Raw genomic sequence first — 14,064 nt, forward strand, 5'->3', positions numbered from 1 at the left:
TTAAAGAAAATGTACTCTCTTTTCGAAACCTAGAACTATAGTTTATTAAATATAAAGGAGTTTTTCATAGTTGAACTTTGTTTTTATTCTCAAGATCTTAAAAATAAGACATAACAATCGAATAAATAGATTTAAACACATCAAACTGCAGAAAGTTATAAAATCCAGAATTCCGAACGATAAATTTTTATTACACGCACGCACATTCATTCGAGGATGTTATTAAAAATTCAATTGCTATTTCTACTATTCGTGACGCAAAGTTTGAGTGACGATCACCAAATAATAGTGAAACTTGATCCAGGAGAAATAATAAAGACTCTAGCTTCGGAATCCTCTATGAAATACCTGCAGAAGTTGGCTGATGTTTTCGCTAAAAAGGCAGCTGAGAAATTCGTGGACGAAATCAAGAATAAAGAGTATGAATATCTAAGTAACGAGTGAGTATAGAAGAAGGTTTAATTTATGTCAACTGTTTATGTAATGTTTTTGGAATATAAGTAGTGCTATTATTATTGTTTTCCCTGTGTTTAACATCTCTTGCTGGTACCTACTACAAAAATATTAATTGTACAATCCCTCAGCCCCCGGAATCACAGACACAATAGAAAATCTATTGTGTCGTGGTCTCATTGGGCCGCTCGGTGGTCAATGGGACAGAAATAAGATGTTTCTTGCAGTACTAAACTACGAAAAATTATAAACAAATAACTTTTACTTTAACCAACAAACTTTTTATACTGCAATCTAATCATACTTATTAAATTATAAGATATTTCTTAATCAATCCACAGTCATCGCAACCACGAAAAGGTTCAAAAAGCAGTTCTAGATGAAGACAAGGCATTTGCTCTATTGCAGAAACCTTCACCAGACGGGGACAATTTAGAATATGATACATTGGACCTGACAAGAGAAGAAGAAACTACGAAAAAGAGTATACCAGTTATAGGTTTGATGAAAGTCAATGGGAAATACGTAAGAAGATTATTGGGACATTTTTAATAACTTTTTTGATCATTTTATTTTATTCCTGGTGAAAACTGTACTTAATTTGGTGTCATTAACTAAAACAATAAAATTAAAGGTGAACTATACAAATACATTATGTAATATATGTTTTCAATAAGAGACCAATTTGTGATAATAACATGAGACAGTGTTTATAAATTAATGAGAAATATGAAATATTTGAGTCTCTTGGAAAAACTATCATAATGCTCTATTTCATCTAAGCAAAGTATGCGATATAACTATTTAAATACTAATGAGTCGTCTAAAAACCAAATCATACGATATTCTCCTTAGCAATATAACACAATCTACCAGGAGATCAGAAATTGAGAGGAAATCCGCGAAGATCGTCGCCGCTATAACTCACAGCCAGCATGAATTATTGATGGCCGCAACAATACTGGGTGCGGGATATTACGCGATAAATAAACGGTATGCCTGACGTCTAAGAATGGGAGGGATAGACGCTTATATGAAATTTGAGCTAAAGGGTCTCGTGGAGAATCCTTTAAGTGTCTTTATGCTGGTGGCGTATAAACTGATACGGAATACGTTTTAGAAGATGCCAAGGATAATAATATTTGTGAAGGTGTTCGTGTGCTGAAAATAATAAAATATTCTACAAATAATGGACATGTAGACAGCTGTGTTAATTATGTGTCCATTAAGGACTAGGATTATGACTATGATTTCTATTATTGAATTCCTATTATTTAAGGACATTGTAGACTGCTTCTTCAAAATAAAGCACAAAAGCAGAATCGAATGCCAACCCAACATAAATTATATGACAATTTCCGCAGACATTTCGTGTACGATAAAATATTTTCAGTTCGATTCTCAAGCCGTAGATACAGGCATTGTTATGAAACTGCGAGCATTCGTCAAACCTCAATGCGTCTAGACATCTGAAGTCGGCTTTACATCATGCTCTATTTTTGTCCGTCTGATTGATTGTTGCTATACTTGGTACTGCTATTTCTGTATTGGATATTAAAAATATTGCGATATTTTTGTTAACGGAAATGCATTGTGGTAAGTTAGTCACTTTTGTTTGGTGCAGCTGAATCAACGTTTGCGTACGAAGCATATTAAATGAAGATATCTAATAAGTATTTTACACATTTTATCTTATCGTATGCATATATTGATAGTTCCAACGTAATTGAACTCTCTTTATTCCTAATAATAACATATATTTAAAAAAGATAAATCTACAAGTAACATACCATTTTTGTTTAATCTTGTGCAATAAGGTTCATTTTAATAATTGGGATGCCCCTTCATTCAACATCTGAAATAGTTTCAAATGGTAAAAAAATGCCTAACCTAGTCCTTTACCCACCTTTCCAAATAAGTTCTTAATTGACAACATCGTTGATTATTCTAGGGTACGTTATCAATTAGCGTTTAAAATACAGCTCTACCAATGGCAGTGGTACATTATCGGTTTCCCTTTAATATTTTCAGCTTTACCCCTCTTTCATACAATAGCATAAAACATTGAAACAATGCAAACCAAAACATATCAGCCACGATCTTTAATCATGTCGACTCGTCAGCGATGTCGGATACATCCATTTGCTAATTACTGATTGAGTGATAAATGTGTTTTAACTTCAACCACAGGAGAAGTCTGATTTAAACACCATTGGAATTCATCAGTTCCGGGTATTGTGTAAATTTTGAATACAAATTGACAAATGATAATTTGAACGGAGAAACAGCTGTAAAATGTTTTTAAAGGGGTCTTGTTTTGACATTGAAAACCTGAAGACATGATATTTGATCTGGAAAATTATAGGATTCTTTTGCTATCCTAAAATTTTCAGACATTCCAAAGTTCATAATATTTTTAGTATCATGCCATTTCTACAATTATTATTTCTTAGTCATCTGTTCTTGAGCTATCGCATTTAGACCTACAAACATTACATACATACATAGCTTTATAACATACAGTGATATGTGAAGTCCCGTGTGAAGTCACATAGTGGGGTAAGGCAACATACATTTGTTTAACTGATCAATTTTCTTCAGGGACAAGGTGATCAGTTTTCTGTGTCTGTTCACTGGGAATCGAACTTAGGAGCCCTCGGTTCTACACTCGAGCATTGACCATTGTACCGAGGAGGTGGTCTTACCATATAGCGTATAACTAGGTATCTTTTATTATTTTTTTTGTAGTTTTCTTTTACCAATAGTTTGTACATATTCCGAAACGGGCTACAAAACTTCACCCATAACATAACATTACAATAACCGGATTGCTAGCGTTTATAATCCGGTGTCACTCATACTTATTGCGGAAGGCGTCTAAGTGGATTAGGGGAATTAGTGTCGGATCAATAGCGGGCTGAATTTGCAGTGGTGGAAAAAAACGCCGCGTTTTTTAATCGTTTCAATCGCAATAATCTATGCGAGTAAACTGTAATCTAAATCTATTGGTTTAATGGTGTAAGTATTTGTAAAACTGACAATGATTGTACTCAAATTTAATGTTGAAAATATAAATTTTATTTATTAATTTAACCATTTATTGTACCACACCATTTAACATTACATTGTACAGTATATATATTTGTATGGATGCGAGGTAAAGTACATAAGGTGACCTTATCGCTTAAAAGCAATTTCTTAAATAAATCATTTTATGGTACTTCATTTTTATTTTCAACGTAGAGTGTGGACACTAAAATTATTTAGTTTATTTTTAATATTAATTAAAAATATAGATGTAACAAATAAATGTATAAAATTCAACAATTCAAACAACAATTTTTCTTTAGGTATTTTCACACTCAATGCGTTTTATTAGCGCCAGTACGAATGCCTCCTTACATTCGACCCTCGCTGCGTTATTTAGTTTTACGCCGTTTCTTAATATTAAGAAGTGTCTTTCCTATCACCAAAGACCCAATATAAGAAACAATCAAACTTCCCGAAAGCTATATTCTTTACCAATTCAACTCCGAATGGAACATTCCAGAATTTTCTCTGAAACAAATAATTTTTCTGCAAGATATTTCACGCAAAGAACCTATTACATCAGCATAAATACATTTCGTAGGCGCATATCATTCAGCGAACGGCGGGCGCTGTAAAAGCGCCGTAATATGAAAATAAAAAGTGTTTTCTTGTAGAAATAAAAAATACCTACTACGAGCAATTTCATTCTCTATAGCAAAATAAAAAATCTGGGTCAGGTAGCTTGTACGTACAAACTCTTGTGTAGTTGTGGAGGCAGGTTTACTAGATGTGATAAACTTTTAAAAGGAATAATTAACTTTTGGAATGCTGGTAACTGACGGAAAATATTGAATTTTTATCAAATATGGTACGAATAAATTTATCGTCATATTTTAACAGAGGATATACAGGGTGTCCCAAAAAGTAGTGATGAACGGAAGCTGGGAGGTAGAGGACTTAAAGGGCTATCCGAATCACCCCCATGTATGTTATGCGATTTTTCGTATTTTCGGAGTTATGACGTTTTTTTTTTCAATTTTTCACCTATCGCCGAGTACGATGATATTTTCACTCATGGTGACGTCAATTATTGTGCTAGATGCTTGATTTTTTTTTTGTGCTAAGCTGAAAGATAGGCCAATTCAGTATGGTAACATTTACTACCGTGAGACCAATTAAATGCCAAGAAAGATAAAATTACCCAGTGTGTTCACCAATTCAAGGGCCCGTAAAAAAATAAAATCACATAAAAAAAGTTTTCCGTTTTGCTTTTAAAAACTTGCTCTATCTATCAGGTAACTACCCTGAAAATTTCAATTTAATATTCAGAAGGCTTCAATCGAAAAATTGAAATCTAAATGTGGTAAGTGCAAAAATTGAATTAACATGATGATTAATAAAAACAAATTAAAACCAATAACAAGGTGTTAAATTACCAGAATTTTTTAAAATGACCCCGCTGTTGCTTAATGTAAGTGCGACATCACCGTAAAAAGTTGTCTTTTAAATGTCTGAATGCCCTTTTATCATTTTTAATAGTTTCTTTTGCTACTATGAATTTTCGGGTTATTTCGTCCAAATTGTGGCTGTCTCTCGACTTTGCAGTATCCCCGCGAAAAAAATAAATGAGGTTTATATCCGGGAACCGTGGAGGCCAGCCTAAAGGGCAAAGATACCCTGAATGATGGATTGGTCGTTGCAGCCTGCGCATGCGCCGGTGACGCCTGCCTAAAAGCCTGGCCTCCACGGTCCCTCGACCTAAGTCCCATTGATTTATTTCAATGGGGATACTAAAAAGACCTCGGCTACTTGAGAGAATGCCACAATTTGGACGAAATAACCCGGAAATTCATAGTAGCAGAAGAAACCATTAAAAATGATAAAAGGGCATTCAGACATTTAAAAGACAACTTTTTACGGTGATGTCGCACTTACATTAAGCAACAGCGGGGTCATTTTAAAAATTTCTGTTAATTAAACACCTATTTATTGGTTTTAATTTGGTTATAATGATCATCATGTTGATAAAATTTTTTCACTTACCACATTTAGATTTCAATTTTTCGATTGAAGCCTTTTGAATAATAAAATGAAATTTTTAGGGTAGCTTTCTGATAGACAGAGCAAGTTTTTAAAAGCCAAATGGAAAACTTTTTTTATGTGATTTTATTTTTTTATGGGCCCTTGAAGTTGTGAACATGCTGGGTAATTTTATCTTTCTTGGCATTTAATTCTTTTTTTTTATTCCATTCGAAGATCTAACGATAGTAAATGTTACCATACTGAATTGGCTTATCTTTCAGCTTAGCACACAAAAAAAATTAAGCATCTAGCGCAATAATTGACGTCACCATGAGTGAAAATATCATCGTACTCGGCGATAGGTGAAAAATTGAAAAAAACGTCATAACTCCGAAAATACGAAAAATCGCATAACATACATGGGGGTGATTCGGATAGCCCTCTAGGTCCTCTACCTCCCAGCTTCCGTTCATCACTACTTTTTGGGACACCCTGTATACTATAATGAACATCATTCTTTATAATGCGTACCTATACATTTTTTGCTTACGACTTTGTTAATTTTCAATAAGCCCACTTATTATTCATAATTATCTTTTAAAACAATAAATATAAATAAAACGTTGCAGTGGTCTCAGTGCTTGTAGTATTTCGAAGCAAAAGCATATGTTTAATTAAAATTTTCAAACGTAAGTATGGTAGAGACTCGATGGTTACCTACCTGCTTTATAAAATACTTATCTCCACATAACGGCATACTATTAACAAGTTCTGTATTATAATATTTTTGTTTCAAATACAAACCATCCAGCAATCTCACATCCGTGTAAACGATATAGTGGATGCAATTTGATCAGGTATTACGACTGCAGAATACTTACAGCTATAGCGGATTACATAAGCGCTTTCGATATAAAGCTGGCTTATATTTTGCCATAAATAATACATATTCTTATTCTAGTATTTAGTATATCTGTGTGAACGTGGACGCAATTTGATGCAGCCTCACGACTGGACTACACTCGGTTGTAATAGATTGTATGACTGTATTTGATACCTTGATTGTTTACGTATTTCGTATTATTTTGTTATTATTATTTATACATAGTAACATAGGAAAATGGATTTTTTTGTTATTCGTAACATTGAATTTCTATTATTTTTTATGAAAGTATGAATGAATGAATAAAACTTTATTGTACACCTTATATAATACATTTCAACATAATAATGTACAGTAGGCGGCCTTATCGCTGGCAACGATCTCTACCAGGCAACCCAGAAAAGACGAGGAAAATAAATGAGTCAATAATAATTGTTTGAAAAAGTTTTAATAAGCTGTGGTAAAAGATCGGAGTCTAGAATGAGAGTGTTAAACGGGAAATTCAAAGCTTCTTTCCAAATAAAAGAAGCCTCAAATATAAGAAGATTGCTCCAAAAATCACACTCCAGTATCATCATCTTTTTTTTTCTGCCCCTTCAAAACCGGTCCTGACGGATTGAAATAATCTGGAACAATTATACCTTGCATAAGTAAGTCATGAACAACAATTTATCGGTTGTTCTCTTTACCATATAAATATGAATTTAAAATTATGTCGTATACACATGGTATGAATATGTATTGTCGTAATTGCATCGAATTAACATGACGGCTATCATTAAGCAAATCCAGTCATTGCATAATGAATTTCAGTCAATCTGGAACTTCATAAAACTAATTAAAACAATGGCTTAAAAGAACTAAAAGTGCAACTTTTAATTATGCGGTCGCATTGTTTATTTAAACAATAGTTTAAAGTTGGCTGAATCTGAAAGAACAAAGGGTATTGTAGCCGATTCAAAGGCTCCACGATGATATACAGCCTTCGACGGCGTTTACTTATAAGTTGTTTAAGATTTATGATATTTTCCGTTTATTTTTAACGGGCGAGCTGCTGCATTTTTAAACAGTTAGAAGCGAGTTTTTATTTAGTTTTAACTATAAGTATAATAACTGTGGAATAACAGTTTTTTTGCATAGTAACTTATAATTACAAAAGTTCAAATTCGATTAAAAATATCAGACATTTTGCTAAGTTTTATTGCATGCATATCGAGCTTCATAATATACTTTCTTTGCAATTTTCAAACATTTATTATTCTTTAATCCATATCAAATCACATCAAATAGAAGCGTTTAAAAGAAACCAGTAGCCTATAACGAACCCCAAGTTTTGATGACAGAAGCTGTCTACAACCCTCGACCATTAGCCAGGCGTGGACAGGGGGCTTCGGACACTGTTAAATATTTTTATGTTTACCCTAATTTCTTTCGGCGTTATCTGCATCTATGGTGGCTTATCTACCAATCTGTTAATTTGACGGTGCTTGTATTGTAAATGCTATGTGAATGTGTTATATTGGATTTAAGTATGTACTGCATTGACTTTTGAAATTGGAATAAATCTTAATACAGAATAACAATTACTGCTATTTGAGCACTATTTGAACAAGATATGGGCTGAAACCAGTACTGCTATTTTTTTAGGAAATCACGATATCACAATCGTATAAAACTTAATATTTATAATAATCTATCTCTATCTAATTATGTTGTCTGAAAGTTTCGATAAAAACACATTTTTTTAATTTTTTAAGTCAGTATCAAAAAAGTAAAATTTTACAAGAATAACTAGAGAACACACAAGTGACTACGTTCTAAAAATCCTGTACAATCTCGAAAATTGTCAAAAATATACATTGTACGTCCCTTTCCTCTAAGTACCCTGATTCGAGTTTAATATCTCTTTTGAGTGCATTCTTTTAGGAAATGGCATGCGAAAGACGAAGGGACGACAATAGGGTGAAACTGTAGGGGAAGTTAAGGTATAGGTATTTATATGTATAGTGAATCAATCAGGGTGTCTGATATAAAAGGTTTTAAATATAAAAGAAGGATATATAGAGACGATGACATTTTTAAAGCGTTCGATAAACAGGTGCGTCGTTTTTGTGGTAAGAATTGTTAAAAAATCGAAGTTAATTTGTACCAATTCTTACCGCATTTTAAGTAGAGGAATCTTCGTTTATATTTAGGTAAAATTTTGGTTTCTATATAAGAATTTTTCAATTCTGGTTCAATTTTGAACTATATATTTTATGTGTTTTTAAAATGTAACAAAAGCATCAACGGCCAATGCAACTGCTGCATCTAGAAGTATTTTTATATGGGGACAGAAGGTGACGCCTTCTATCGCAATTTAACTAAACATCTTTCGTCTATGAAAAAAATATATGTTTTTTAGCTTCATGTTTATTCGCAGAGTTCCGAAATATTATATCTGTAAGTACCCTCTCAGCGTTGTTTATCCTTATTTTTATTTTCGCAAGCCCATTTCACATATTAATCGTCCGAAAACAATAACGTACACCCTTTTATTCTTAATTTCGGATTATCCAAGCTGTATTCAGTTATAAACATATTATCGTCCAATGCCCTAATCGCCCGTGACGTCATAAATTACGAGTCAGAACTGGGATTTAAAAACAAGGGTGAAAACTATCCCTCTGTGGAGGAATGTGGTGCAATGAGACGTTAAGGTAAAAATTGATAGTGATTGATGGTACTTTTAAAGATTCTCTTGAGAGCTTGCGGTAGGTCTTGAAATGTATATAGGGAGGGGATCTCCTATCCCTTCCCCTATATAGATATCAATAAGGAAAAATAAAAATATACATAGACTATAAACAGTAAAGTAAAAGTCGTAAAATATTTCTGTGAATTAGTAGATGGACTGTTAGTTATAGAGTAACTCGAATATTTTTTTTGGTTTATTTAAGAAAAATAACATCTATTTTTTTCTTTCAACACTTTCTACTACGTCTGGAAATGATCATTAAAGTTTCAATTAAACAACAAGTTTTCAACTGAAATTAGACTTTTAAATTTCGTTAGCTTCTTTGCTTTTTAGAAGGAAGAGAGCTAATTGCAATAAACTCCACTCAAAAGCAATAATTTCTATAAACACGTTAGATACATAAATCACATTCATAACGCTATTAATAAAAGAATTTTCTTCGCGAGCGAGCCACAACGGAAAATTTATATTCCTTCACTTTATCCGTTATTCGCATAAGAAAATAGATACTAATATATTTGGCAGTAAATTCGCTTCGTCGCGCTAATAGTCCGTGACGTCGTAAATTGCGAGGGAACCGGTAGTGACGTCATGAGGGTAGACGCATAAACATCGACTACCCTCATAGTCTGAACCATGTTATGAGCGAGGAATCAGATGCTATGTAGATACAAATGCTATATATATGTGTATAGAATAATTATGTATGTTGTCTGACCTCCTTGTTGCAATGTGCATTATATTGTATACATATATGATACATACGTAAATGTTCGGGCTCACACTTGCAATAATAATTTTCAAGTAGGTACTTAAATTTTAATAGAGCTTTCTCTCCCAGTTTTCAGTCGTTTGATTTGATAAAAATAAATAAAGAAGGGATACAGTTTAAATGGTTTATATTCACATAAGTGCATGTAATTAGAAAATGAAATATAACATGCTGACTGATATAATAGGTACTAAAAATGTTAAGTTATATAGGTAAATACTTAAACATAGTACGAATTTTGGATTAAAAAATATTAACAAAGTATATTTGTAAAGAACCTCGCGTTTTATTTACACAAAATATCTAAGGATTAAATATTCATAAAATAAAAGTGCCAAAAGGACATTTCGTTAAAGAATGCCTCAGATATCTTAAAGTCCATTACATTGAAAACACACGAATGTATATTGTGTTTTAGTTAGTGCAAAGTGGCATGTTTTAGAACCGATAAAAGATACTACGACAAAATATAACTGGACCGTGCATGTAGACAAAGTGATGGATTTTGATCCCACTTTCATTGGAAGTCTTACAAAAGAATTTAAACCGGCTAGGCTGTTGATTATGATATTTATCATACACTGGCTGGAATAGACTTTTTTTAACTAGATTGTTTTTTTAGTACGGTACTGAATTAAATTGGTACGGCAGTTTAACCATGACAAGTTGTGATAGATACATATATTTTTTTTTTTATAAATATTGTAGAACAAAAAATAAATTATACGAAAGAGCGGCTTGTTTTTTATTTCCCTTTTTCATTGACTGTATTTATATTGTATATTTTGCGTGCAATGAAAACATAAATCTTGTACAAAACGTAGCGACTCCAAACCGTAAATCCGCCCGTACATTCCAAGGTCTCATTGACCGCCCTGGGCTGGAATTCTTTTGCCTTTGACGTATTTAGAATAAGAACCCTTTAAAGGCTTATTCTACTTCGTCCCATTTCGGGTTGACCAGCGCAATCCCGTTTCGTAAATAGTATTGAGAAACGTATGCGGGATCTCTGTAAGCTCGTAATGCGAAAGATAACTTTTGCATGGTATTATGAATTATTTAATAAGACGTTCTGACTTTGTAAGGCCTTTTTAGGTCTTTTGGTATTATTTCGTTAATTATATTTACAAAAAATGAGTATTGTATAACCTAGAGCGTTTGATCGGTGAGTTGTAACAATACAATTTTATTATTTACTAGCTGCTCCGAGCGGTTTCACCCCCGTGGCTCCACTCCTGTTGGTCGTAGCGTGATGATATATAGCCTATAGCCTTCCTTGATAAATGAGCTATCTAACACGGAAAGAATTTTTCAAATCGGACCAGTAGTTCCCGAGATTAGCGCGTTCAAACAAACAAACTCTTCAGCTTTATAATATTAGTATAGATGTATATAATATGAAGATATCTACAGATCTAATAATCTATTTATTTCAAAATGCAAACAACCAAACATGTTGAAAATACCTCGCCCATAGCTATATAATACTTTTAAAAAGAGAAAACACCAAAACAGTCTTCTACAAACCACTCATAAAATATGAATGTTAAATGCTTATGAATCCGTTCTTGGTCAGAGTTTCATCAAGACAATGCGATTAAACTAAGTTCACACTTCAGTTTGAGATCTACGAGGCGTTAGTTTCATAAGTAATTAATCTAAAGTAACGTTCTTCTTAATTTATATACTAATAACTTCAAATTAGTATGTTTGTTTATGAAATATCAAAGGAATAGGTGTACATACTTTTAATTTAATGTTGCAGGATGTATTTTCCGATTGGTCATGAAAATTTGCTTTTCATAGAATAAATATGGAATAAGTATATGAGAACAATAAGACCTAAGAATAATACCTACATATTTTTAGTTTCGTTGCCTTATATTTTTAACTTATGGAAAAGTTTATTTTTATAATATGAAAAAGTTAACTAACATTTTACAAAACTGGTTTATTAATGCATAAAATTACCTGAATAATTCCTATGTAAGTTTGAAGCCTTAGACTTCATAAAATTACAATAGATCAAAAAAAGGTTCAGATTAATTTAAAACGAATTTGAATCATTATTTATCAAATCAATATTCGCGTAAAACCAAACAAAGTTTAGAAAATATAAAGTAGATTACAAATCTAAGTTAAGTACTACATTATATTTTTCTTAAAGTACATATTTCTTACTACAGGTTCAATTACAAGTCTCAATCTCTCCATGACTGTAAGTACTAAGTACTAAGTTGGAGTAAGCACTAAGCAACTATCAAGCAATTTTCCGCCACTTGTAAAGTTGAAGTTACTTCGTCTACGGTCAAAGAGCTTCACGCTTGGAAAAGTGTAGCACATTTATGTGTTAGCTAATAAAACAAGATATTAGTTTTGATGTTCTGATAGAGGAAACTTTAATTAATTCATTACTTAGCTAAATATTTAAAATAATATTTTTGGAAAATAAGCAATTCTTTTCAATTTAAGTTTCATAACAAAACTATCGTAAAAATAACTAAATATTTTTTTTAAACAATTTGCATATAATTAATCCAGCTATATTATTTTTTTTTTTTGAAAGTGTGCATTTCAAATACAAGTTCCTTGTTTATAGTTTATACTGAACACTTATTGATATTGGACAAACATAAGGCACAAACGTAGCTCGACGTACACCGATCTATCAAAACGTAATACAGAAATATCCAACAAACAACAACTAAAACTAGCACTCCACAGTCCACACAACAGCACTAAAGCTAATAACATAAAATGAAAATTTAGAACATTCTCGAACCCGTACAAGTTCAGAACGAGAGCGCAAAGTTCTTAACAATTTAAAAGTAGGAATCTAACGTCCGTACTAGCAACTTGGACAAAGGAAGTCGCGTGAAAATGTTGGATTTTAAAACTCGCCGCATTGGTTCGTAATATCGTTTGGGAGTTTTACTTTATCGCTTCGAGAATTGCCTTGGGCAGTTACTCTACTGATTTTAAGGAGAAAGTTCGTGATTTCTGCGGCGCGCTTGTTCCCAAGTTTTATATTGTCGCATGAAATGCACCCTGCACTGGGGAAGCACGGGGACAGGGATTGAATGCCACCTTTGGTCACTTTATTTTGTTCTTTTACTAGCGTTTGTTATAAATTTTACGTACTCTTGTGTAAATAAAACTTAAACATATTAAATAGGTACACGTGCAGTTTTATCTCATTTGAATTACTGAGCAACAATTTAATAAATATTTCAATTATTTCACATTGACCTCTACCAACCGATTTAAAGGGAGGGGAAAATGATGAAAATAAAAAGTATGAATTGTACTCTTAAGAGTTTCGTTTAAATTAAATTATTTATGAAAAAAATTCGTCACATATTATTACATTATATTAAAATCATAGAATTTTAATAACCCTTATAAAAAATCATTAATATTAACGACAAGATCTTCTTGTTATATAAGCTAAGTCAAAGATTTATTACCAACATCTAATTTTTTGTATCAAACTAATATAAATCACGTTTACTCCAACTGTTCCAAACTTATAGCTCTTACGTATGAGTAATAAGGATCAAAGCAACATCTTAATTATAGCTAACAAACTCATTACCGTACCTACTTAAGCCCAAGTTTCAAATTTAAACATTTATTACTGCTAAGTGTACAATATCCCTTCGTAATTAACTCAAGCAAGTTTCACCCTTATACCATTAATTCATTGCTCATTATGCTGTGAACTATTAAGTTGTTAGTAAACTTGTGTGTCGGGTTGTATTTAATTACTGTTCTAATAAAGATGAAGGAGTTATTGTTCTTCAGATTAATGTGCGATTTCTGATTTCCTTTATGAGCTTTAGCAACACCTCAGTGTTGCTAATTAGAAAATTATGAATACACTTTACAGGTAAGAGATTAAAATGTGAAGCATTTCCAAAAGATTAAAATATGATGAAGCAATTTAAGTAAGTATCCCCTTTGCGTTAATATAATAAGTATAACGTTGAATATTAGATTAATTACATCCTTATTCGTTATATGAATATCTGAAATATGGAGCTACAAATTCAATGTATATAAATATCACGATTTTTAGGCAAATAAATTTAGTGAAAATAATAATTATTAGAGCATATACCTACTTCAAAATGTAGAGTTTAAAAATCAAGTAGTATTAATAAAAAA

At 32.1% G+C, this 14,064-nt stretch overlaps 1 protein-coding gene across 1 annotated transcript; it reads left to right on the top strand.

Annotated features, from left to right (window-relative positions):
• The first annotated feature begins 216 nt into the window (after positions 1 to 216).
• LOC123692605 lies at positions 217 to 1,918 on the top strand. Its single transcript, XM_045637368.1, has 3 exons — positions 217 to 440; positions 795 to 978; positions 1,847 to 1,918. The coding sequence occupies exons 1-3, from the start codon at positions 217 to 219 to the stop codon at positions 1,916 to 1,918; spliced, it is 480 nt and encodes a 159-aa protein (XP_045493324.1).
• Positions 1,919 to 14,064: the final 12,146 nt, after the last annotated feature.

Source organism: Colias croceus, chromosome 6 (assembly GCF_905220415.1).
Source record: "Colias croceus chromosome 6, ilColCroc2.1".
Taxonomy (NCBI): Eukaryota; Metazoa; Arthropoda; class Insecta; order Lepidoptera; family Pieridae; genus Colias; species Colias croceus.